Source organism: Gymnodraco acuticeps, unplaced genomic scaffold (genome assembly GCF_902827175.1).
Source record: "Gymnodraco acuticeps unplaced genomic scaffold, fGymAcu1.1, whole genome shotgun sequence".
Lineage (NCBI taxonomy): Eukaryota > Metazoa > Chordata > Actinopteri > Perciformes > Bathydraconidae > Gymnodraco > Gymnodraco acuticeps.
Window position 1 is genome coordinate 146,481 of NW_022990025.1, and position 26,980 is coordinate 173,460.

Genomic DNA, 26,980 nt, shown 5'->3' on the forward strand with positions numbered 1-26,980 from the left:
CGAATAAACAGCAGCAGAAGAAGAAGAAGTGTCCGGACATGATTTGCGTAGAGTTTGCCTGATAGCCCAGCCCGGTCAGGTAACAACAACACTGTTCCGCCAAAAGAAAATAACCCCATACATAACAGAGACACACATCCTCGTGTACTTCTGATACAGGCTGAGCCGCTGGATAACACTGTCTGGTCATGGAAAGTGGCGGCAAGTGAGGTAAGACAAGTTAAAGAGCTAACTGCTAACTAACCTAACGTTGACTTGTTACCGAATAAGATGTGGGCCGAACAACTGGTGATATTCTATAACGGTATAGGCAGATGTATCAGGGGCGTGCCCTGTCGAATAACCAGGAAATACACATTTCGATCGCTTCTTCTGTCGTTTACATAAATCTGTTGGTATATTTGGCTCCATAGGAACACTTTGATGCACTTTCAGTACCAGTGTGTGAGGTTGTGGTTGCGATGCCGATATGGGGACGCGTACAGGACTACAAAAAGACACACGAGGTGACGGATGTGTGTTCAAAACATTGCAAGCTTGAATACATAATTTAACCATTTATTTTTGCCAGACTTATTACTGAATATCATTCTTAATGTGATACCAAGTCCATCTGAGACCTAGCTGTGTATACCTTCAGACAGCCAAGTGAAGCACACGTTGTTTACTCACAGTTTGAAAGCAGCGTGGAGAAGTAGCTGTGGAGAGCTCCGCCCAGGATAAACTGTGATACGACTTCTGTGGCTTGTTCTTGTTGTCAGTCTTATATTTGTATCGTTATTAATATGATGTCGAGTTGATTTGAGACCCGTTTATACTTTCATACCATCTGTTAGTGAAACATACAGTCTGTCTGAGTTGTTTACACGCAGCGTGGAGAGCTGTGGTAAACTGATCCGCTCAGATTAAACTGTGACACGACTTCTGTGGCTATCAACCAGCGATCATGTTTAATATTAAAGACTACACACATTGTTCCCTTATCAAAACGGTATTCTGCACTTTGCCGCACTTATCCAGATAAGATGTGACTGTTTACTTGGTTACATTTCGATACAGCGACACCCAATGACGAGGGTACTCACACATAGGCTACGTTGAGAACTAGAAACACATATATTCATACTTTTTCACACATTTGTTAACATGTTTTCATTTCTAACTTAACGTTTATGCATTTGTGTGTGTGTGTGTGTGTGTGTGTGTGTGTGTGTGTGTGTGTGTGTGTGTGTGTGTGTGTGTGTGTGTGTGTGTGTGTGTGTGTGTGTGTGTGTGTGTGTGTGTGTGTGTGTGTGTGTGTGTGTGTGTGTGTGTGTGTTCTCTCTCAGCCCCAGTGCACTTGTCCCTGAAGCTGGATTAAACAAGTCCCAGTGCCATGCCAGTCCTGGCTATGGCACAGCCTGTGGTTGATCACCAGAAGCGCTTTCAGGCTGCTGTGGATGTCATCCATAACCTCCCCAAGAATGGTACACAGCCATCCCATTATCTCATGTGTGTCAGAAGGTTTGCTGCTGAGCACACAGTTGATTTATTATTGCAGAATCCTCAGGCCGCTTGACCTGTTAGTGCAGCTGTGGTTCCTGCTGTGCTGCACACAGTCAGTGTCCAACAGAACATCACTCAGAAACTGTTGGTCTAGAGAAGCCAAGTGTAGCAGCCAGCATGTAGTAAGACCTTAATAACTATGTATGGTTTTCTGGATATTTTGAGTTTTATCAAGCAGATCTTTGAATGAAAAGTAGTATCATCAGCATCATTCAATCTCATAATTGAAAACATCAAGTGGAATTCCAGTGTAACTCTTTGTTAAACATTGACCCAACATTTTTAATAGAGTTTGGGTTAATGCTGTTTTTACAAAGAAGAGTGATCAGCACATTTGATTGATACATTAACTCGTGACATGTCTGCCATACATCCTCTCCAAACTCCACTGGTGACAAAGTCATATTAACTGAATTGATTCATATGGCCAGTTAAATCGCTTTAATGTTACTTAAAACATGAACTCTTAGATTTCTGAACACAGCTTAAAGCTCTTTGACCTGAAAGTAAATTGAAAATGAGCTTCCTATGATCCTAATAGTCCCTATGTGGGTTCCCTGTAGTCGAGGTAGAAGTCAGCAGACAGTTGAACATTCCTGATAAGGGTCTTTGTTTTCTGCAGGCTCCTACCAGCCGTCCTATGAGGTGATGCTGCGTTTCTACAGTCTGTACAAGCAGGCAGTGTGTGGACCCTGTACTGTCCCCCGGCCCGGCTTCTGGGACCCAGTTGGTCGCTACAAATGGTGTGTATGTGTGTGAGTGCTTGAATATCATTGTGATGAATCAGGTCAGTTTCAGTACCACATACAGGAGCTACTCAGCAGCTTTTACAAGTGCTTGTATTTCCTCTAGCAAAATAACGGCTAGCTGTTTATACTCTACTTCAGATTTCCATTAGAAAGGTTTCCAGTAAACACTAAAACACACATTTAATAAGTGTCTCTTCATGGAGTTTGTTGTGATCAGTGTAATTCAGTTAACCATGTATGTTGCATCCAAAGACCTTTTAGCCTAGCTCTTTCTAAAGAGCAGCAGCAAGACGTAGGTACGCTGAAGTCAGCAAGGGCTCTGTTGCCTGGTTACTGATGAGAGAGATCAGGGTCCTGCTTAAAGGTGCAATGTTTTATTCTGATCCACATATTTACTGTATACGTTTTATTCCTGTGTAATAATGCCCAACAATTCTCACTGAACAAGAGAGTATATATAGCAAATATGATTAAACCTGCAGTATGATAATAGTGCTTCTTCTTTGAATCAATTCATATATAACATATAATAACATTGGACAAGAAGAAATGTCATCAACTATCTGGACCAGCTCTTCAAATAGATAGATTTTTCTCTTACTTACACTATATTAGCAACAGACCAACTTAACAAGGAAATACTCTTTAATTGCACCCTTTTGTTTGGAAAGAATATGTTTGGTTTTTCTTTTAATGAAGATATTCTACCCTAAACACCATTTTCAAATGAGTACCATCCCAAAATATGTAGGTGTCTCTCCACCACAACCTACGTCCCTAAAGTAATGATTATTATCTGAAACGTGAGGTATAGGAACGCTATGATTGCCGGTATTTACATGTTTGTGTTGGTTATTGTGTCTTACTGCAGCACTCTGGTCCAGGAGAAGCTTCACAGTAGCAATCTAACCTTTGATGTCATAAAAGCATAGATGACACAGTTTCAATGTTTTCCATATGTTTGCATATAAATACGATTTTTGAAGTAAGATTGTCCAACATTCAAATGACGGTCAACATTAAGCTTCGTGTCAAAGGGTTTGTTTTATCAGATGTGATGTAAAGGTTTTGTGTGCGTGTGTGTGTTCTCTCTCAGCCCCAGTGCACTTGTCCCTGAAGCTGGATTAATGCAATACTTAATGTTGAGTGTTGCATGCTACATACTGTCTCGTTAGATCAAAGTGTGTGTGTGTGTAACGTCAGTTGATGATTCCACTGTGTGTGTGTGTGTGTGTGTAGGGATGTGTGGTGCCGGCTGGGGGGGATGAACACTGAGAGCGCCATGGCTGCATACGTGGACGAGATGAAGAAAGTAGCACAGGAGGTACCTTTTATAACAAACATTTCATTCACATATTTTAACTGAACATTTCTGGCGTGATAGCATTTGCAGATTAAGAAAAGGATATCCCCATTAAATATATACATATTTTTTAATTGAAGAGTAACAGCTGAAATCCCAGTTGCATGTTGACTGAGTCAACTGACTCAGTTAACTCAGCTAACTAGCTGCTAATAATATTTATTTTTATTTAGGTCTGGTGATAAATAGTTTTTTAACTCTTGACTTGAATCAATTCACAATAAACTTGTGAATATGAAGTGAGACATCATAATAAAATACAAATAAAAGCTGGAATTATCAGTTCAGAGATGATTAAAAGTGTCCTCTGGCTCTTCAGGTCATCGACAGCGTTTCCATGAACGAGAAGACGGCCTCGCTCTTCCACCACTTCGAGCCGCTCTACCTGGTGATGGACGACATGCCACGGCCCCCAGAGGAGCTGCTCACTCTCAGAGAAGGTCGGGCATATCTGCTGTCATGTTATCATCAGAATATTTGATTGAAATAACATCTGTGCACTCCTCATCTGATAAGTTGACCAATAATATTTATGGTGAACTGATTCTAATAAGTTGTGTTATGAAGGTTTTTATGCATGTCTGCAGTCTGCAGAGTCAAAAACCCACAAAGTACACCCTGTAGCAAGTAAAACTCTAACACAGAAAAGACCTGTCTATGCTGCTCCAAAACGCCTCGTTGGAGATTTCTCATTTTCCATTGTTTTCTTCCTGGGTTCTCTGACGTGTCAATACCCAGAGGCCACACCCTCTGCCAGCAGAACATATATACTGTTGGAAGCTCAGGTTCAGTTCAAAACTGTATCCAGTCACGCCAACGAGGGTCTATTTCCTGTATTGTGAGGGGAAATCTTCAATGCATGCCTTACCGAGGGCAGAACCACGACAAAGTCATTGGTTGAAATTTATTTTTAACACTGTTCCTTCAGATGTTCGAGCTGGTAATTTACTGTGTGCGCAGCATTTCACGGACCAAAGCTTCACAAACCTTTCAGCGATTCAGGCCGGATATGCACAGCGTAGGGCACTGAATAACGATGCTGTTCCTACTTTGTTTGGACCAGCGGGAGATTCGGGTACATAACCTATAAGTATTCATTGTTGTTTGTGTATTTATGATGTTTAAAACAAACAAGGTATCTACCACGACTGTTTAAATGGGTAAACGTTTTTCGGGCTGCTAAGCCATTGACACAGTGCTAACTGGGCTAACTAAGTTGCTAGCGTTTCCATATATCAACTCCAATGTCAGCAGATGGCCTTACATGTATCTCATAGCAGGAGAATGTCTGCATTCACACACGAAATACTCATAGGCAGTATACTCCGGGTGATTTACCATACGGTCAGTCGCGAAACTTAATTACATTATAGTTGGCGTTCCTAGCGTGTATGCTACCGAGCTAAAAAGAAGGCTACCAAGAGCTAGACATGAGTTTGCTAGGGAAAACATTGTTTTTATGCCAGCTACAATGAATGACCGAACATAGCAGACTACCCGTATAAGATTGGCTGTTGTTCATTTATTGCATTTTAACGGCTGTAATTCGTTACTTTAATAACACTGGAAATACTTTACGGCAGTTATCATTTACGGTAGTTCCGGATGTTGTCATACCAACTCACGTTCAGCAATAATAATATCTCGATGTCTATAATACTGGAAATACTTTTCAAAGCCTACTGACTTTAGTGTTAAAGTCAGTAGGCTTTGATGTGCAACACTCCGTGTACATTTTAACTTTGCATTCACAACTCTAACGGTACGTCCACACAGCAGCTTTTCAAAAATCTTGAAAATCTTGGAGCTGGGCGTGTCTGAAAGCTTGGGGATTTCGCGACCAACAACCAATCACATGAATCTCCCGCCCCCGACATACAAAGCAAAAAACCCCGGTTCTTCTCCACTATTTCTTTTAACATTTTGAACATTTATGAGATTAATGTTTATGGTGCTATTTTATGCTACATTCCATGCTGGCTAATGATACTGTCTATGCTTGCTAGCAACGAAGTAAACTAGCAACGAAGTAAACTGGATATAAAATCCCCAAACAAGCGAAAACCTACCAGTTTCACCCACCGTCTCTGCCACCTCCCTCCATGCCTGGTTCCTCCGGTTTGTATCCCGGTAAGTAAATAGGGACTGGTCATAAAGAACCGGGTGATTTGCTACCGCAATAACTAATTTCTCCTCCATTTTTGTGGAATATAGAATGAACTGCGGTCTGGCTCTCCCAGCTTGCACGCGGTTTGATTGGCTAGCGCTTGAACTGTCAGATTTGCATAAACGGATCTGATTGGCTGTCGCTTCCAGCTCAGCCTCAAAAGTTGAACATTGTTCAACTTTGGAATCCTGAACATCCTGGAAATCCTGGAAATCTTCGCCTCGCCCCCCCACAATGCAGTTCGGCGACAAGCGAGGGAAAGTGACGTCATCCCCATTCAAATTCAATGGGCGGAGACGCGCTGGAAGCGGTGGACAAATCGCCAAAAGCTGCTGTGTGTACGGGCCGTAAGAAAAGGAATATTAGCCACATGCTAAATGCTAACCGGAGATGAAGGATTTTCAGAATAAAAGCTTGGCATGTTGATTGTGCGAGAACTTCTGGTTTTTCTTCCGTTCTACGCCTCAAAGGTCCATAATCAAATCTGTAAATGTTATGGAGGTTCTGCAGGGTGTATGGGTTGAGACAGTTTGGCTCTAGTCCTTGGTGGTGTACCATGCACATAATAGGTGCTGGGACTTGGTTAATTCGTGTTACAACCTATAGGAAGGTAAGATATTTGTAACATAACACGTTTAGCAATCAAACTAACTATGGCGAGGTTTAAAAAAATAAACATTCAATTACTAAGGAAGAAATAAAAGGGCATATAATAGTCTATTGACTTGACAAATATGTATGGTGTATATCAGGGGTACTCAAATACAAATCTTAAAGGTCCAAAATAAATGTTTCAATAAGACAAAGGTCCGTTTATTACGGTCATTCAAACTTTTAAATAATTGCAACAAGATTCTTAACACGAGGTTGCAAAAACAAAAAGTCTCTGTATGCAGCAGTTTTCATTGTTATTGTGTCTGTGCTTGACCCCTCAGAGTTGCAGTGTCAGAGCTGCACAGTTATGAATAAAGGCCTCTGCACCCTCTTTCATTCAGCATTCCCATTATTGCTTTATAAATGTCTTGCCCCCTTGTGTGTCCACTGAGGTTCGTCAGGCCCAACACATCTTCAACAAACTCCCCCTTTGCCTCATCATAACAACTCACAAACACCAGCAACTGAGCATTGTCAGTGGTGTCAGTGGACTCACCCACAGCTAAGGAAATGCACTGTGCATTTTTTATTCCATCACAAAGCTGATGAATCAAATCACCAGCCAGTATTTATGTTCTTCTGGTTGCTGTGGAATCTGAGAGGGGGATTTGCTTGATTTGACCTGTTATTTCCTCTTTTTGTTTGCCTTCAACATGGTCTCCATCACTTCAGTCATGCATTCTTTTATACTTCAGTTATTATCCAGTGGAAAGTCCTTACCTACTGGCCTAGTTCAATCAAAGTGGTTACTTTTGTTTGGCTGGGCAGTGTAGTTTTACACACCGTCTTATTTGACTTTCTCAGGACTTAAAACAGTTTTTTGGGGGCAGACCCCCTCAAAGAAAACAATATATTTACACACGTAAGGTCTTCATCTTAATAGTTGTGTATGCTCATCCGTGAGCAGAGCATCAAGTTGACATGTCTATTACAGCTGAATGCGGCGATTACCATTTTGTTCAGCTAAACGCCTCACAAACGTATTAAGATCAACAGCTTTAGTGCGTTTTGATTCAATGCTGAGTACAGCCAAACTGACAGTCTCTTCTCTGTCACTGTAGACCGTACCTCATTCCTTCAGTGCTTGGGTCCGAATGCTTCTCGTTTTGCGCCGTCCTGTTCAAATGAAATCGCCGCCAATCATGTCCACGCTCGTGCCAGAACCGGGGGAGGGGTTACATGACGTGCATCTTGTGCTGCATTCACTTGCACTCGGACATTAGACACTTTCTCTCATAAATGTCCGATGAGCCACAACCTTTCTTTCAAAACAAAGCTGCCAACTGGGGTGGCAGCTGGGGTGGCAAGGCCTATTTTTAGGGTGTCAGTTGCCACCCCAGTAGGTGAAACTAGGCTACTAGCTACAGTACAGATGGAACTAGATGAGCTGTTAACTCTCGCTCTGAATTTTTTTTTTTTAAACTCTCGCTCTGACTCAGACAGGTTGAAAGAGACACACACATTTTTCCCACCCGCATTCCGCGAAGACCCGCCCTACTGTGCCTCTGATTCGCAGATTGTTTGGGGGGAAAAAACGCTGACGGGATGCTGAATGTGATTGGACCAATGCGTTGACAAACACACACAGACAGTGGTACAGGACATGCAGAGCGCTGTTTGCAGTCTATGTGGATCATTTTGACTCGTTGCGTTGTGGCGATGTCTCGCAGATAACACAGATAATACAGATAATACATATGAAAAGTATAATTTGCTCAGAGTCCAGAGACAGTTGTGGTTCGGTCCGGATCCGGACCGGAGTCCGGACTTTGAGGATGCCTGGTGTATATCATGGGTCGGCAACAGGCGGCCCGCAGGCCATTGTTGGCCCGCCAGCAATACTAATTGGCCCGTAATTTTGAGAATCAAAAATAAAATATTATTTTTATTTTATTTTTTACAACATAGGACCGACAGTCGCACATCAGGGTTTCCGTTAGCCGGTAATTACCGGTTTTCATCTGGTAAAATTCATTAAAAACCGGTAAATTCAAAACCTGCTGGTCAAAATGTCTGGTAATAATTAGGGATGCTCCGATCGATCGGCCGCCGGTCATTATCGGCTGATATTCACTCTTAATAGTTTGATCGGTGCTCTCTATAAAGGCCGATCAGGAGAGCTGGATCTGATCGATATGGTCATAAACGCGAGTGAAGTATAACCGGACCTGAGAGAGAGATCAGATCAGCTGCTGCATAATCACCTGAAGCCCCGCCCACTGTTTAGCGCGCTGCATGAGAAACTGACGGGCTGTCAGGAGAGAGGGAGGGAGAGGGGAAAAGAGAGGATCCGTTTCTCCCGTGTTATTACCCAAAGTTAATGTAAACTTTTGTTTAATGTACTTCATCTACTATAAGTAGTTTGTTTGAATGTAATAATTATGTTGTTTGTTGTTTGTGGAATAATTTATTGAAAAATGAATCTGAACTTTTCGATCTGTAACGATTATAAACTGAAGCGATATAAAAATTACTTCCAACTAAGTTTTAAACATCAGCATATCCTGTCATAGTCCGTGATTACCTGCTAACGGAAACTTTGCTACACCATTCTTATTATTATTATTGAAACATGACCGGTAAATTTCAAATTTGTCCGGTAAAATAAATTCTGTCCCGACATATCCGCTTACATTCATAATGTCAGCGGAGGGAGGGGAAGCGGCGCTGTGGAAGAGCAGAGTGGAGGGAGAGCTGTCATCTTCCCTTTACAAGCTTCAAACATGTATTTATCGGGTGATTTTGGAAATAAAAGTTTCATATTCTGAAAGCCAAGACTTTGTTTATTTAAAATCAAACAAAACACCCGAACCCCGAAAAACAATTTTGACGCAAATCCACGTTTATTTTGAAATGAGCCGTTGCGACTTCCGATTGATTTCGATAGAGCGGGTCACATATGGCAAATGTGTGGTTGTGGGGAACCAGGTCAATTAAAGTACTTATTTAACTATTAAATACATTGAGTTTGAGTAAAATACTTGGTTACTGATTAATTTAGGTTATAATATATTAAATTGCAAAGCAAAACATGCTGTAATTTATTTATTTTGTCCTTTGATATTTTTTAAAGGTTTTCAACCTGAAAGCATCCTAATGTGTCCTTGAAAAGTTGAAATAAAGAAAAGGAAAAAGGATTCCAGTTGTCCATGCGTCCTCTGTTGCCCCTCAAGCCTCTCAAATGTGGGCAAACACTCAAATAAATGCCAAAAACCCAGAGAACTTGACAATACTTATCAGAATAAAAGTATGTTAAATAACACTGTTAATGTTAATAACTCTACTTTACTCAGTGGAGGCTCGTCCATTGAGGAAAGGGAGGACCATCCTCCCTAACATTTCAGAGAAAAATTAACTTTGAAGAGAACAATAAATACACCTCAATTTAAAAGATAAGTCTGTTAAAATACAGATAATAGCCCTGGCTTTGGGACTGAAATGGGGCTAGAGAGGACGAGCCTCTCTTTGGGCGGGTCTAGCCAGAGCAGAGGTGGGACCAAGTCATTGTTTTGCAAGTCCGAGTCAAGTCTCAAGTCTTTGTGTCCAAGTCAAGTCTCAAGTCTTTGCTCTCAAGTCCAAGTCAAGTCTCAAGTCAGGATGGGCAAGTCAAGTCCAAGTCCTAAACTTTGACAAAACGAGTCTTAAACAAGTCATTATGTGCTTTTCACCAAATGTAATGACATCGATCAACAGAATAATACTTAATAATCAAACCGCTCTTTATTAGTCAATTTAATAATCCATTTTCTCTCTGCTGGTAAAGTAACGTGTTTTTTTCTAATTTAAGAGGGATCAGTAAGGTAAGGCTACCGTAACGGTTTGATTCAGAAGGAGTTTAATGTATAAGATCCCTGATGTTGAGGTAACCAGAATGTTTATTTCCACTGTGTACAACATGTTATAAGGGACCCACAATCCATCTTAATGCAAGGGATAATGTGCAGCGAGGCGTCTCTATGGGGAAGAGAACACCTGAATCTACATCCCTCTGCAGGTGGTACTTTAAGTATATTTTGATGCTAATACTTTTGTTACTTACTTAATACTTGTAACATTTTGAATGCAGGACTTTTTATTGTAACCGAGTATTCCTACACTCTGGTACTTTTACTCAAGTACAAGATCTGAACTTCTCCCACCTGACAATAAATCCTGAGTGGTTACCAAAAAAAAGGTAACCAAAAAAGGTTATTTTCATTTTACAAATCCTGCACTCAGCTTTGCTTTCTCCAATATCATTGAAAAGCAGCCGGATGCTGCTTCTTTTTTCGGTTTTCGCTCATTTCCTGACTTTTTCCGACGTGCTTGCATTTAAATCCGTCTCCCCGTCGCTCTGTGTAGCTGGCCTATACCACTACACCTGCTGTGCCCCCCACCCTTCTTTCACATAATGGTATGATCCTAGTGTGTCCTCGCATATGATTGGCCGCATGGTGGCCCAGCTAAATAAAGTCCCGCCCCTGCCTGCAAGGATTCTCAGCAAGAGTAGGAGCGGCTGAAGATTCTGCTCTCCCCGACGTGAGTCTGCTCTTCTAGCGGCATCTCGCGATCGGCGTGTTGGAGACCTCTGAATTAAATTATCAAGTCACCTCAAGTCAGAAGGCTCAAGTCCAAGTTAAGTCCCGAGTCATTGGTGTCCAAGTCGAGTCGCAAGTGTTTTGTGATTTTGTCAAGTCGAGTCTCAAGTCATCAAATTGGTCACTCGAGTCTGACTCGAGTCCAAGTCATGTGACTCGAGTCCACACCTCTGAGCCAGAGGCTCTGGATTGGGCGCCTATATCATCAGTGAACCAATCAGCGGATCTGACTGCGCATCAGAGTGTTGATGGGGAGGGTTATCAGCGATAGTTTTTTCTGAACAGGGGAACAGGGGCGCTGCGCCCTCTTACCAAAATCAATTCCTTGAATTAGGCTTTGATTATGTTCTCGCCCGCCATCTTGTGGCTCAGCAAAAAAATTGGCCCATGGCCAAACTTACTTGCCTACCCCTGGTGTATATCTTGGCATATAATGTTGTGTGCTACTGTTGGTGTTTTCAGCTAGCTGGCTACATAATGTTGTAACTTACATCTGAAATGTAAGAGCGATACTAAATAAAAAATGTCCACTGTGAAACCGTCTGCTCTAGTCTAGTTTGGGACGGTGGATCAGGTCTATCACCTTGGTCTGTCTCATTTTCAGGATCGGACTCCGGTTCAAACATATACGGCTATACCGACGCCATTGTAAAACTGATGTTCCGCTCAGAGCCGAAAAAAGCACTATGTTAGACATGGGTGGAGCCTCTCTGGTGGTTGACTAATCAGAACAGAGTGGCCGAGCTGACCAATCGGAGCTCACAGGGAGGCGGGGGCAGGAGCTCCAACAAGCCGTTTAGGACAGAGAGTGAATGCCGGTGAATACACATACTTTACAGAGATGCTGTATGAGAAACCAATGAGAGTTTGGAAAATTGCACAATATAAATCTATTTTAGTATACCTCAACAATGGAATTATGTTCAGTAGAAATGGCCATGACATGGGACCTTTTAATTTATAGAATTAGTGGGACATCACATTTAAAGGTTTTTTGAATGACTCTAACCAGGACATTTTTATTGCCAAACTGTTAACGGCTTGTCTTGATTATACACAATGATTTGCTCTTAAACACCTAACATGTCAATGTTTATTTTGAAAATCCTCATATTTTGAGTTGAAGACAAAACAGAGCTTAACAGGGTGGATATTGGATCTCCCTTCATCAGGGGGGGGGGAACACATTTATACAGTGATAATACTTCAGTTGTAGTTACGTGCATACAGCTATGACAGTACTACAGTAAAATGTCGTTTTCAGATTGTGTTTCTCAAACAGTTTGTGCAGCTGAATTGGCGCTGCAGGGCTCGACCATGGATGTATAATAAGAACTGGATACAGCGTGGGAGGCGGGGCCTCATTCATTCCTATGAGAGCTGCTCATTGGCGCATGAAGATAAAATGGCCCAACTTTTGGGTTGTACATGAAACCACTTGGTAATATATAAAGAACAAGAAAAAAATATTTATTAACGCTGTCAAAATTATCACGTTAACAGCGGTAATTAATTTTTTTAATTAATTGCGTTAAAATATTTAACGCATTTAACGCATGTGCAGAATGGCCCGCCCCATACATCCCACCAGTGGCAGCGCCAGGTAGGGCTGTGCAATTTAATCGATCCTGCGATATATATCGATATTTAGTTTTCCGAGAAAGTATCGATATTTCAGCAGCGGGTATCGATACATTAAGTCTGATAACTGTGTTCGTTATTCTCGCGTCCAGGAGAGAAGCTTTAAAAAGGAGACTAATTGAGTCTCTGAGAAGGTTAAAATGTATACTTTAATTAATAAAAAGCATGGTAATGTTACAAGCAGAAGATGGTTCAGTCAGAAAAACAGCTGTGTTCTGGCTCTTGAGCAAAGGGAAGAGAGCGAGCTCCACCTTTCCAGCTGTTAAATATCCTCTGCTGGCTCATCCCTGTGGGCCGGTTGGCGCTGCTGGGGGCCGGCCCTCCACGTCTCCAATGTTTGTTGTTGCGCATTACAGAGGATTCAGACATTGTACATTAAATATATAACTAAACACGCCTTTTCTCCTCCTTATCTCTTTCATGACTTTTCATTTAATACATTTTAAACGCTGTAATCAATACTCCAAAAATACCTCACGGCTGGTATCATTTCCGGTAGTTCCGGATGTTGTCTCATGCTACCCACGTCTGTAAACAAACGTATTCAAATAAACTGTACCTTCATTCAACAATAATAATATCTCGACGTCTATAGTTGTAGTGTTGAAATCAGTAGGTTTCGGTGTGCAACACTCGTGTCATATCGCTACTAAATTCACCTCTATAGTAAATGGTATATTAGCCACATGCTAAATGCTAACCGGAGATGAAGGATTTTCAGAATAAAAGCTTAACAACTGGTTGTGCACAAGAACTTCTAGTTTTTCAGTATAAAACAGCATTTAAACTGACGGTATGTTTAAGGTACTTTATGCCATCAAAACATTGATTTTGAAGTCCCATTCAAATCCCCCGTGTTCCGCCACCTGCTGCACCTTTTAATTCTCCATTGTCCATTGTGATACTGCACTTTATGTACTTACGTTTCAAAGGCTTGTAGACTACAGTTTGCACTGTTTCAATAAATGAAACAAATTTTCTCACCACATCTTTTGATTCATTTTGTCCAGCATTTGCAAGCTGTAGACACTCTGTCAGAGCCATATATTGTATAATTGATGCTTTCAGTTTTCAGTTGAATTAATTCAATCCAAGTCAATGGAACACTCACAAGATGTCACCAAAATCACACTGTCCCTTTAAAATCTTTCAGAAAATGATATAAGTGTATCGAATTATATCGAATCGTATCGAATCGTATCGTTGGCTGAATATCGTGATATATATCGTATTGTGAGCTGAATAACGTGTATCGTATCGTATCGTGAGATAAGTGTATTGCTACAGCCCTAGCGCCAGTGTATGGCTGGGGTAGGCTACACCCATACCAAGAAATGGCTTAGCCCCACCATGAAAATGAGGTTAAAGTAAGCAAAATAAAGTCTGCCAACTTGCGCGGAGTAAATTGCACAGACAGTAGTTAGTAAGATTGATTTCAGTAGCCACTTGTCTGGAAATACCGAAGACTAGAAACGGTTTTGTAAACTTGTGTCACGTAGTGATCATCTTCTCAATAGAACATCTTTGATAATGTCTTCTGGCCAATCAGAATGAAGATAACGGCGTGGTGTTGTTGCAGGAAGTCCCGACGGAGAATACTTTTGCTGTAGTACAGGGGTGCACATAACTGGTACGCAGGTTATGTGCGTAATCTGAAATGCGTACCGTCACTTGTGTCACAAAGCGCATTTGCGTACCGATGTACTTGTGAAGCTTTTCCAGAACACGGTTAGATCACCGGACGACAGAGTCGGTCTCCGAGTGCACAGACAGGGCTACTGTTAACGTCGGTTTGTACAACGGAATTGTGCCAAAACTACGCCAACCGGCTGCGGAGGGAGACTCCACCCCTTCACTGGAGAACTGCGCTAAAACAGCTGATCACATCACAACGTTCACACTCTGTGGTCACGAAGTATTCCACTAGCCCTCCCTGTCGACTTTCCCGAAGTACTCCCCCGTTGATAGAAATCAACACGTAATGAATTAAGACCCCACGGTTTGATGATTGATAGGTGTATGGGCTGTCTTTCATTTTGACACGCAGAAAAATGTTATAATAAACATAGTTGTATTTTAAATGGATATATCCGCCTTCTTTCATTTATCTTTCCATTCCCACAACAATATACATAAAGAAATGGCATATTTTGGACATAGTTCGAATGGTGATTAATCATGATTAATTAATTTTTAAACTGTGATTAATATGATTAAAACATTTTAATCGTTTGACAGCCCTAATATTTATATGTTGTTATGTATATATATTAATGCTGTCAAAATTATCGTGTTAACGGCGGTAATTTATTTTTTAAATTAATTGCGTTAAAATATTTAACGCATTTAACGCATGTGCAGAATGGCCCGCCCCATACATCCCACCAGTGGCAGCGCCAGGGTATGGCTGGGGTAGACTACAGCCATACTAAGAAATGGCTTAGCCCCACCTTGAAAAATGATGTTAAAGTAAGCAAAATAAAGTCTGCCAACTCGCACGGAGTAAATTGCCCAGACAGCAGTTAGTACGATTGATTTCAGTAGCCACTTGTCTGGAAATACCGAAGACCAGAAACGGTTTTTGAAAACTTTTGTCACGTAGTGATCATCTTCTCAATAGAACATATTTGATAATGTCTTCTAGCCAATCAGAATCAAGATAACGGCGTGGTGTTGTTGCAGGAAGTCCCGACGGAGAATACTTTTGCTGTAGTACAGGGGTGCACATAACTGGTACGCAGGTTATGTGCGTAATCTGAAATGCGTACCGTCACTTGTGTCACAAAGCGCATTTGCGTACCGACGTACTTGTGAAGCTTTTCCAGAAGGCGGTTAGATCACCGGACGACAGAGTCGGTCTCCGTGTGCACAGACAGGGCTGCTGTTAACGTCGGTCTGTACAACGGAATTGTGCCAAAACTACGCCAACCGGCTGCGGAGGGAGACTCCCCCCCTTCACTGGAGAACTGCGCTAAAACAGCTGATCACAACGTTCACACTCTGTGGTCACGAAGTACTCCACTAGCCCCCCCCGTCGACTTTCCTGAAGTACTCCCCCGTTGATAGAAATCAACACGTAATGAATTAAGACCCCACGGTTTGATGATTGATAGGTGCTCTCTTTCATTTTGACACACAGAAAAATGTTATAATAAACATACGTATATTTAACGTATGTTAAATGGATATATCCGCCTTCTTTCATTTATCTTTCCATTCCCACAACAATATACATAAAGAAATGGCATATTTTGGACATAGTTCGAATGGTGATTAATCATGATTAATTAATTTTTAAGCTGTGATTACTCTGATTACAATTTGTAATCGTTTGACAGCCCTAATATATATGTGTATTAGGGGTGTAACGGTTCACAGAAGTCACGGTTCGGTTCGTACCTCGGTTTGGGGGGGTCACGGTTCGGTACAGTTTCAGTACAACAAGGAAAAGTTAAAAAAAAGTCCCAAATGCATAATTGTTTTTGCTGTTATTTATTTTTAACAGTAGTGTAAGTTTTGGTATGAAAATATGGAACTCTAACATTTGGAATCATTAACTGTATTACACAGTTAAAAACAAACCACAAACAGTAACACGCACACTCAGATGGCCATATTATTTATAATGGCTGATGTCAAACAAAAAGGTTAAATAAGCTGTACAACTAAAAATAACGTCTTGAAAATATTAAAATAAATAATAAGAAAGTGTTTCAATCACAATCAATACAAGGCAATACAGAACTGTATAACATCTCCTGATGTCAAAATATAAAATAAATACAATGATAAATATAAAACAAAATACAATCTGTACCTTTAGGAGCAATGTGTAATTAACTTGTGAGTGTGTGAGGCCATTATACCTAAATAAAGGTACTCAAGCTTTACTCTATTTTCAAGTTGTTCTTCAAAAAGATGAGTTTGTCTACGTTGTCAGTAGTGAGGGCAGATCTGTTGGCGGTAACTATGTCACCTGCCGTCGAGAAAACCCTCTCGCTGGGGACTGAGACTGACTCGGATGTGATTGAGCATGTTTGACGTGTTACCACTAGCATACCGCACCGCTGTCGAACAACGCCGACACACCGTCCTCGTCCGATCCACAACTCGCACCCCATCATTGTTGTAGTCCACAGGGAACCCGAAATGTTCCCACACACCTGATTTAAAAGAAGCAGGTGGGTCTTCTAGCTCCTGTGTGTTGTGTGAACTCGCCGTAGCTACTAACTGTTCTTCTTCATGTATTGTGTTCGATTTGTTGCGTTTTGTTTTTGTTCTTGTTCTTCATTTGTTATGTGCTGGCTTTTAGGCACAATACCGCCCCCTGGATTATATATAGTGTAATACTGCCCTGAGTGACAGACTTTTTTCCCACTCGTAAAAAAAGGCGTATTCGCCGTGTGACTGCATGTGCCGAACCGTGACGGTACGGGACGAATACGGATACCGTTACACCCCTAATGTGTATATAATATATACATATATATATATGTGTATATATATATATGTGTATGTGTATATATATGTATATATATGTGTATATATATGTATATGTGTATATATATATATATATGTGTATATATATGTGTATATATATGTATATATGTGTATATATATATATATATATGTGTATATGTATATATGTGTGTATATGTATATATGTGTATATATATATATATATATATATGTGTATATGTATATATGTGTGTATATGTATATGTGTATATATACATATATATGTATATGTGTATATATACATATATATGTGTGTATATGTATATATGTGTATATATATATGTGTATATATATGTATATGTGTATATATACATATATATATGTATATATGTGTGTGTATATATATGTATATATATGTGTATATATGTGTGTATATATATATATATGTATATATGTGTGTATATATATATGTGTGTATACAGTATATATGTGTGTATATATATATATATGTGTATATGTGTGTATATATATATATATAGGTGTATATATATATGTGTGTGTATATATATATGTGTGTGTATATATGTGTGTATCAGGGTTTCCGTTAGCCGGTAATTACCGGTTTTTAGCTGGTAAAATTTATTAAAAACCGGTAAATTCAAAACCTGCCGGTCAAAATGTCTGGTAATAATTAGGAAGGCTCCGATAGATCGGCCGCCGGTCATTATCGGCCGATATTCACTCTTAATAGTTTGATCGGTGCTCTCTATAAAGCCCGATCAGGAGAGCTGGATCTGATCGATATGGACATAAACGCGAGTGAAGTATAACCGGACACGCGAGAGGGATCAGATCAGCTGCTGAGTCAGACCGAGACACGCAGCTCTGCATAATCACCTGAAGCCCCGCCTCTGTTTAGCGAGCTGCAGGAGCTGCATGAGAAACTGACGGGCTGTCAGGAGAGAGGGAGGGATAGGGGAAAAGAGAGGATCCGTTTCTCCCGTGTTATTATTCAAAGTTAATGTAAACTTTTGAATAATGTACGTTATCTACTACAAGTAGTTTGTTTGAATGTAATAATTATGTTGTTTGTTGTTTGTGGAATAATTTATTGAAAAATGAATCTGAATTTTTTGATCTGTTACGATTATAAACTGAAGCAATATAAAATTGAGCCCCGTGAACTGAGTTTTAAACTGAAGCATATCTGCTCATAGTCCGGTAATTACCTGCTAACGGAAACTCTGCTACACAACTCTTACTATTATTATTGAAATATGACCGGTAATTTTCAAATGTGTCCGGTAAAATAAATTCTGCCCGGACATTTGACCGGCAAGAAAAAATCCTAGCGGAAACCCTGGTGTGTATATATGTGTGTATATATATATGTGTGTATATATATGTGTGTATATATATATGTGTGTGTATATATGTATATATATATGTATATATATATATATATATGTATATATGTATATATATATTAGGGCTAATATTTAATCACGATTAATCGCATGATTGTCCATAGTTAATCGCAAATTAATCGCACATTTTTGATCTGTTCTAAATGTACCTTAGAGGAATATTTTTAAAGTTTTTAATACTCTTATCAACATATGAGTGGACAAATATGCTTTATGCTAATGTTTATTATCATTTGAACAATGACAAATATTCTGATGAATATTAAACACAACAACCTCTGAACATTACAAATATTCGCCTCAATTCAACCTGGAACCTCTCTCACACAATAATACAATACAAATTGTGTGTGTGTGTGTGTGTGTGTGTGTGTGTGTGTGTGTGTGTGTGTGTGTGTGTGTGTGTGTGTGTGTGTGTGTGATCATCATCCTGTTGGACCTGTCTGCTGCATTCGACACGGTGAATCATCAGATCCTCCTTCGCACTCTCCAAAAACTTGGAGTTTCAGGCTCTGCACTTTCCCTCCTCACCTCATACCTGAAAGACCGTACCTACAGGGTGACTTGGAGAGGGTCTGAGTCCGACCCTTGTCAATTAACTACAGGGGTCCCTCAGGGCTCTGTTCTTGGTCCCCTCCTCTTCTCCCTGTACACAAACTCGCTCGGATCAGTCGTTAGCCCGCATGGTTTTTCATACCACTGCTACGCTGACGACACCCAATTAATTCTGTCCTTTCCCCGCTCAGAGACCCAGGTCGTTGCACGCATCTCTGCTTGTCTAGCTGACATCTCTCAGTGGATGTCTGCTCATCACCTCAAGCTCAACTTTGACAAGACTGAGCTGCTCTTCCTTCCGGGAAAAGATTGTCCCACTCTTGACCTAACAATCAACATCGGCACCTCAGTTGTTTCCCCGACTCAGACTGCAAGGAATCTGGGTGTGACCCTAGATAACAACCTGTCCTTCACTGCGAACATCGCTGCTACAACCCGTTGCTGCAGATACAGGCTTTACAACATCAGGAAGATACGTCCCCAGCTGACCCAGAAAGCGACGCAGGTTCTGGTCCTGGCTCTCGTCATCTCACGCCTAGACTACTGCAACTCCCTCCTGGCTGGTCTACCTGCATGTGCCATCCGACCTCTGCAGCTCACCCAGAATGCAGCGGCTCGTCTGGTCTTCAACCTTCCTAAATGTTCCCACACCACTCCGCTCCTCCGCTCCCTTCACTGGCTTCCGGTAACTGCTAGAATCCACTTCAAGACACTGGTACTTGCTTACCATGCTGCGAATGGATCTGGCCCTTCATACATCCAGGACATGGTTAAACCGTACACCCCAGCGCGTGCACTACGCTCTGCATCAGGGAGTTGCCTGGACGCTGCAATCATGTTGCGCACTATCCGTGCTGAGTGTGCTGACTTTTCGTACAATGTCCCACTGTCTGGCTTCCTGCATAAAGTGCTCGGCGCAGTTGTGGCGAAATGTCGCTCCTCTGTTTTCATTTAAACAGCTCCTTCTATCCATTAGCGCAGCTAGCTAGCACCAGATGCTAACAACAACAATGCACGTAAGGTCTCTCTCTCGCTCGCTCGGGCCACACATACACACACCCTCCCGGTCCTCCCAACAGCCAGTCGGTGCCTGCCGGTGAGCGTGGAAGTGTGGTCTGCCTCAAGCGGGCAGCAGGAGCGGGGCTGTCAGCATCAGCTTGTAGATGGTATGTTAAACTCGATGCGCTCTGAAACTACGGGGCGGCCGAGGAACAAAAATACACATGCGTTAATCGCGTTAAAATAATTAGTGACGTTAATTTTTTTTTCCGTTAACGCGTTAACTTGACAGCCCTAATATATATATATATAGGCAAGGCACCGGACAATCGCTGCAACTCCAGAGTGAATATTTCTCAGAACAACAGCAGCGGTGGACTATGTTGGAGCTGTGCTCATGTTGCTATTCCACCCTTATACTTTTCTCCAGAGTAACGTGGCTATAAGGATGCCTCTGTAAATCAGAGCAGTTTCATTGACATTGTTTGGCGACATACTGCTGTAGATAAAGGATTGTATATTATGAGGTTTCTCTTGTCTTACATGGAAAACGTTAGCCTAGCCCTAAAGCCAGTCTGACTAATCAATAACAAGATTTAGAGCCAACAAAATAAATAATAGATGAATTGTTTATGGCGTGTTTAATGGAAGAACGCATTACATGTTATATAAAACTCCACCTTGCAGAACATTAATCAGGCATACTTATGGCATATTCCTTATTCACCAAAAGCTTTGAATGAGATACTTGTTGCTCCCACAATGATAGAAAACAGGTTGTAATCACAAGTATGTTCAATAATAAATTATAGTTGACACGTTGATATATTATTTGCAGTTCAGCCTCCGACGTTGTGCCGATGCCGCTACAGTAAAACATGAGAAGCCTCAGTGGAGAAGGGAGATATAGAAGAGTAACTGATCCACCTTTAATCACTGTGCTGCTCGTGCCCCTCTTGTTTCAGATGTGTTCTCCTCATTGAATCCATGTTTTCCTGCAGACTCTGGAGTGTGTGAGGGCGTGGTGTGTGAGGGCGTGGTGTTGACCAGCGACTCAGAGAGCGAGATCTTCTGTGACTCAGTTGACTCTGTGGAGCAGCTCAGCAACATCAAGGTATGAAGCAGCTGAGGCAGTGAACAGAGCAAACTCATAGTGTTGCAGAGTGATTCAAAGTTTCACTATCTGTAAATATAAAAATAAGAACATATACAATATTTCACATTTTGTGTTTACAGTTGACTGTTGTGAAGACCAATGGTTTTCCCAATGGCCACGTGTCCTCTGAGTCGTGTCCTGTTCAGAGCCTTCAGCTGGAAGGCCGTCTGGAGGTGAGGCAGGTGGGGGCGGGGCAGGGTGGAGAGGGGGCGGAGGACGGGAAGGGCCCCCAGCGGAGGAGCAGAGACACAGGAAGGGAAGCTCCACACCACAACTGGAGAGAACGTAAGCAAACAACAGGGTTTACAGCATATTTAAAGGGGACCTATCATGCAAAATGCACTCTTATACGTCTTTTATACATGAATATGTGTCCCCGGTGTGTCATTTTACTCAATGAACTACTGGCTACATTTCTCTGTGTTGGCATTCAACAGACACTGGAATGGAATGGCTGCCATACATGTAGATTGAGATTTAAGAAACATGTGGAGTGGTCGTCTCTTAATGTTTTCTGAGCTGTTTGTATAAAATGGTTGTAACTGTGCATGTCTAGCAAATAGGCACTAGACTTATCACTGGCGTGGATATCAGATAATTGTGGAAGTTGTTAGAGCAGAGAATCGTCTTTGATTATGAGTGTGAAAATAGTATTTCTGAAGTAATTATTTAAAGTCTTTTAATGTAGTCAATATCTCTGCATCACTAGAAACTTCTTTTTCTCCCCCCCCCACCTTAGTTATTTTACTGATGGATGAGCTTCATATATTCTGTTCTGCTGTGTAGGTGGTGTTCCCCAAGGCAGTCCCAGGAGGGGGGTGGAAGGGAGGGGAGGAGGTGCCGGCCGCGGCGGCGCCAGCCGAGGCGGCGGGGACGGCTCTGAGGGGGGGGTGGAGAGGCTGCACGAGGCCCAGCTGCAGCAGCAGATCGTGCTGGCGCTGCGCCGGCTGAGGGAGGACATGAGGAGCGTGATGGAGCGGCTGGAGGCGGTGGAGCGGCTCGCTGCCACACATGTAAGATCAGCACGCTCTGTGAGGAGCACGGTGTCATGGTGCAGAGCCCATCTCTGCCCTGCGCTACTTGTGCAGGTCTGACCCCCGCCAGTTCACACCATCATTTGTGTGAACTGGCGGGGGTCCTATAGAGATAACCACGCTGCTGCTTTGATCATGTTGCAAGTTCCAGATACTCTGGGAAACACACAGCTCTGTGTCTGGGTTCATAACCCAAATCATTCTCTGAGACACACAGAGCTCAGAGAATTTCACCAAGCTCTCTGTCTCTTGTCTGTCTGGTTTACTACAGTGCAGGGTTTCCGTTAGCCGGTAATTACCGGTTTTTAGCTGGTAAAATTTATTAAAAACCGGTAAATTCAAAACCTGCCGGTCAAAATGTCTGGTAATAATTAGGGAGGCTCCGATAGATCGGCCACCGGTCATTATCGGCCGATATTCACTCTTAATAGTTTGATCGGTGCTCTATATAAAGAACGATCAGGAGAGCTGGATCTGATCGATATGGACATAAACGCGAGTGAAGTATAACCGGACACGCGAGAGAGAGATCAGATCAGCTGCTGAGTCAGACCGAGACACGCAGCTCTGCATAATCACCTGAAGCCCCGCCCTCTGTTTAGCGTGCTGCATGAGAAACTGACGGGCTGTCAGGAGAGAGAGAGAGGGAGAGGGGAAAAGAGATGATCCGTTTCTCCCGTGTTATTATTCAAAGTTAATGTAAACTTTTGAATAATGTACGTTATCTAGGCTACTACAAGTAGTTTGTTTGAATGTAATAATTATGTTGTTTGTTGTTTGTGGAATCATTTATTGAAAAATGAATCTGAATTTTTCGATCTGTTACGATTATAGACTGAAGCAATATAAAAATGAGCCCATTAACTGAGTTTTAAACTGAAGCATATCTGCTCATAGTCCGGTAATTACCTGCTAACGGAAACTCTGCTACACAACTCTTACTATTATTATTGAAATATGACCGGTAATTTTCAAATTTGTCCGGTAAAATAAATTCTGTCCGGACATTTGACCGGCGAGAAAAAATCCTAGCGGAAACCCTGCTACAGTGGTATGACCAAAAATGCATAATTAGTCACTCATATTTTTGCAATAAACGCTTAAAAAGAATGACGAAATAACTAAATAATGATACCTATTAGTAGGAACCCTGAATTAATGATTTGTTTTCGAATGGAGAATGATCATCTTGTAATTTTAAAAGCTTTGCTGATCTGAGCTGATAAATAGATTTCTAAGTTAAGCTTTGACTAATAATAAACCTAGCACAATATCTCATATCAGTATTTAGACTGGAGCAGCTGGAGGTCCTTCTGCCCGTGGTCATGCTGTCCTCTGGAGAAGGACATGGTTGGAAATTCTGGCAGAAATGCAAGCACAGATTATTTCCAATGTTGTGTTTGAATGAATGTTAGTGTGTTCTCTGAGGCTCACGGCTGTTTGTGTTGCAGGCTCAGGGGTCAGAGTGGAGAACGTGCGCACAGTGTGCCGCCGCAGCTGCAAAACGGCAGGTAAGAGAGAAGCAGCATATTCAAAACAAGATAAATTATATACTGTATATGCCATTTTATTTTTGTCAATACCCCTTTACGAAACAGTTTAAAATACAGTTGTCAAATTAATAACAGAATAGAAAATAAGCCTTTATCGTCAGTACAATGAAAGACAAGAGCTTCTTCTTAAGGTGCCATCAACAATATAGACTTGGGGCAGCGTGGCTCCATCGGCCTACAGACACCATCAATTAGTTTCACTGAATCTATTTAGAAATATATGCAACTCCTTTAAGAGCACCTCAAGTATTTTCAGTTTCTTAGACATTTCAGGTGAACGTATTACTTCAAAGTCTCAGAGAATACATTTGTTGTTTTTTCATAAATGAACCTCAGAGTTCAGAGGTGTTTTGCTTATGAATCTAATCTCCTTTTCCTCAGACTATTGTTTTTAGGGTTAGGGTGGGAGAGGAACTGGGAACACAGAGATTTTAGCCTTGCTAAATTGACTTGCACAACACCTCTAGAATACACTACAGGAGAGAGAGAAGCAGAAAAAGCAGAACACATAAGGTTTAATACCCTTTGGTACCCACTGTCCCCCCAGGAGGAGCGGTGGGGGCTGTTTGACGTGTCGGGTCAGACCGTGCTCCTCTTCCTGCTGTGGCCCTTCGTGGCTAAGGGGCTGGTCTACCTGCTGAGGAGGGCCCAGAGGAGGGGCCGCATATCTTCATGAAGGATGCTGAAGAACACTCTGAACCACTCACCTGTAGTTACCATCAGTGGGGAGGCTTCCTTTGTACAGCAAGATGGAATCCATGAGGAGGCCCCTCCCTCGCTGAGGGGGGCAGGAGGGTGTGGCCTCTCTCCGATGGAGAGAGATTAACGTTGTTGTGTCGTTCACCTCAGGATCAAAGTCCTCTCACTCACTGCAGCACATAAATCTTTATTTAAATTATTCAGGAGGAATCAGCTGGCTGTTGTTGGGCGGAAACACAGGATACTGATCATGAGACAGAATAAAGACTTGATTTATTTTGTTAAATTAAAGTTAGTCAGACATGATGTACCTTTTGCTACCTTAGATCAATGTTTTTAGGAATTAACAGAATATAAAAAAACAGCCAAAGTATCTGATGATTATCAGGACATCTGTAGATCGACTGCTTCCATTTAAAGGCAGTCACACCGGATTCATCACGTCAATATCTCTGATTGGTGGGGAGCACTTTGATTTATTCTGTCAGATCTGACTTTCAGACACTCAGATTGTTTGTCTCACAATGAAATATCCTCTTCCATTCTCCTCTCCCATGTACTTACTGCACCTTCATTCCATGTAGAATACAAGTTTTATCGCCGCCACACTTATTGTGTATCTAATTCAGTAATTCCAACATCATTGTTAACATAATCAGATTAATTTGTAACCTCTGAAATGATAAAACACAGAAATGACTAATGTAGCTGAAACCATTGTCACCAAATGATGGAAGAACTGTTTTTAAAACCTCCCTGTAATGAATGTCCATGTCAAAATGTATAATACTTATGCATGAGTTGACATTAAAATATATATTGATTAAAATGTTATGTTGTGTGGAGTCATTATCTAAGGAGTCATTACACATTTTACATTTAATCACAAAGTGAAATGGCAGTAAGCTGCTGGTTAGATGGAGTAGATACAACCAACATGGTTCTATCGTTTTATTCATTTAAAGGTTGGGTGGGTAATTTTGGATAAACCAGCTCGAGTGCGCTAGAATTTGAAAATACACAACTGGAAAAAATCGGCCACTTCCTTACATACCTCATTCACACCAACGCAACTCCAGTTCAAGCTCCGTGCTAGAGCTTTTCAGGTTCAGAACCGGTTCTTCGGTTTAGCTCCGGCTCTTTTCAGACCGCCCAGAGTCCAACTGATGCTGCCTCATTGCGTCATCGTTTGCATCATGACGTAACCGTTTGCGTGCCTGCTTCATAAAGCCAAACCGCGCGGAAACCCCTCACAGCTCATACCGACAACAACAACAATGGCCGATTGTGCTCCAGCTTCCTCTGTACCTCTTCGGAAGACCAGATTCCCAGTAGGTAGCTGGTCTCTTCAGTGGACCACTGCTGCTTGTTAAGTCTCTCCATCGTTGTGTACAAACTGGATAAAAAGTGGGCTTTTTGTTGTTGTTCAGGAGTTGATATATACATACATATCAGTGGCGAGCCGTGACTTTTATACCTAGGCCCTCTGACCCCCCCCCCCTTTCCTCGAAAAAAAAGAAGAGTTATTACGTCACAGCGTATACTTCAGCGGAATATCAAAATAGCGTCCCGGGGTGCAAAACGCATCAATGACAGCGACCCTCTACCACACAAAACAACATGATTTATATAAACACCTATCATGACAGGGCACCCACAGCCAAGTAACAATTACAAATGAATGAAGTCAATGTGGGCCGCCGTGTCGACTTTTGACAAGGCCTACCTTTGATGATCAAATCACTTGAACACAAAGTCCATCCTCCTGTCCTTTTGGATGAAGCACTTGATGGCGGGTCATTCAGCTGATCCTTTGCCACTCATTTATTCAATTTATCATTGTAACTCAATCTTGAAAATGACTCAGTTAATAATTTAGCAACGATGTCATCACTAAAGTGAGCCATCATGAACACATTTATGCTAATCATAAATCTATCGATCATAAATCTATCCATTAGATTTATGATTTGAAAATAATAAAAGTAGGGTAGACATGTGGATATTATCTGGCTGAACAAAACGTGCATTTATCTAACACAGGGGTGGCCAACCAGTCAGAGGTTAAGAGCCACATTTTTTCTATGTTACTGCAAAGAGCCACATCAAACACACAGTCACTGATACCGCTTGTTTCAGTTTTTTGTTTTCTGGAGACAAGATTTCAACCACGTCACTGATGCATTTTTGTGGCATTGGGATATATATTTTTTAAATCCTCTGGAGCAGAGAGAGGAGCTGTGGATTATTGGTATTGATTAATGCATCAGTGTTTCTTAGGGTCAAAAACAATAAACTCACAACTTAAAATGAAAGCGTTTAGTTTATTTAATAAAAGAGCACATGTTCAATGTGAAAAGTGACAGTAGTTATAGATTATTTGCAATTTGGTGCTATGTATAT

The 26,980-nt window shown here is 41.5% G+C and overlaps 1 protein-coding gene across 5 annotated transcripts; it reads left to right on the forward strand.

Moving 5' to 3' along the window:
* Positions 1–25,409, forward strand: acbd4 (acyl-CoA binding domain containing 4). 5 transcript variants are annotated; one of them, XM_034214875.1, is made up of 11 exons: positions 1–210; positions 414–506; positions 1,352–1,466; positions 2,168–2,300; positions 3,534–3,618; positions 3,977–4,097; positions 21,137–21,249; positions 21,372–21,576; positions 22,078–22,304; positions 23,777–23,836; positions 24,426–25,409. In XM_034214875.1, the coding sequence occupies exons 3-11, from the start codon at positions 1,376–1,378 to the stop codon at positions 24,552–24,554; spliced, it is 1,164 nt and encodes a 387-aa protein (XP_034070766.1). In that variant the 5' UTR covers positions 1–210; positions 414–506; positions 1,352–1,375; the 3' UTR covers positions 24,555–25,409. The 5 variants fall into 5 exon arrangements, with proteins under 5 accessions (XP_034070766.1, XP_034070765.1, XP_034070769.1 ...); XM_034214877.1 differs by having other exon boundaries at positions 2–210; positions 2,168–2,288; XM_034214874.1 differs by lacking the exon at positions 414–506.
* Positions 25,410–26,980: the final 1,571 nt, after the last annotated feature.

Bases quoted from the DNA above. Each gene is read 5' to 3' on its own strand.
- acbd4 (XM_034214875.1), top strand. From the start codon at position 1,376: ATGCCAGTCCTGGCTATGGCACAGCCTGTGGTTGATCACCAGAAGCGC. The intron at 3,619-3,976 runs GTACCTTTTATA...CTGGCTCTTCAG, and splicing joins TGAAGAAAGTAGCACAGGAG to GTCATCGACAGCGTTTCCAT. The intron at 23,837-24,425 runs GTAAGAGAGAAG...CTGTCCCCCCAG, and splicing joins CCGCAGCTGCAAAACGGCAG to GAGGAGCGGTGGGGGCTGTT.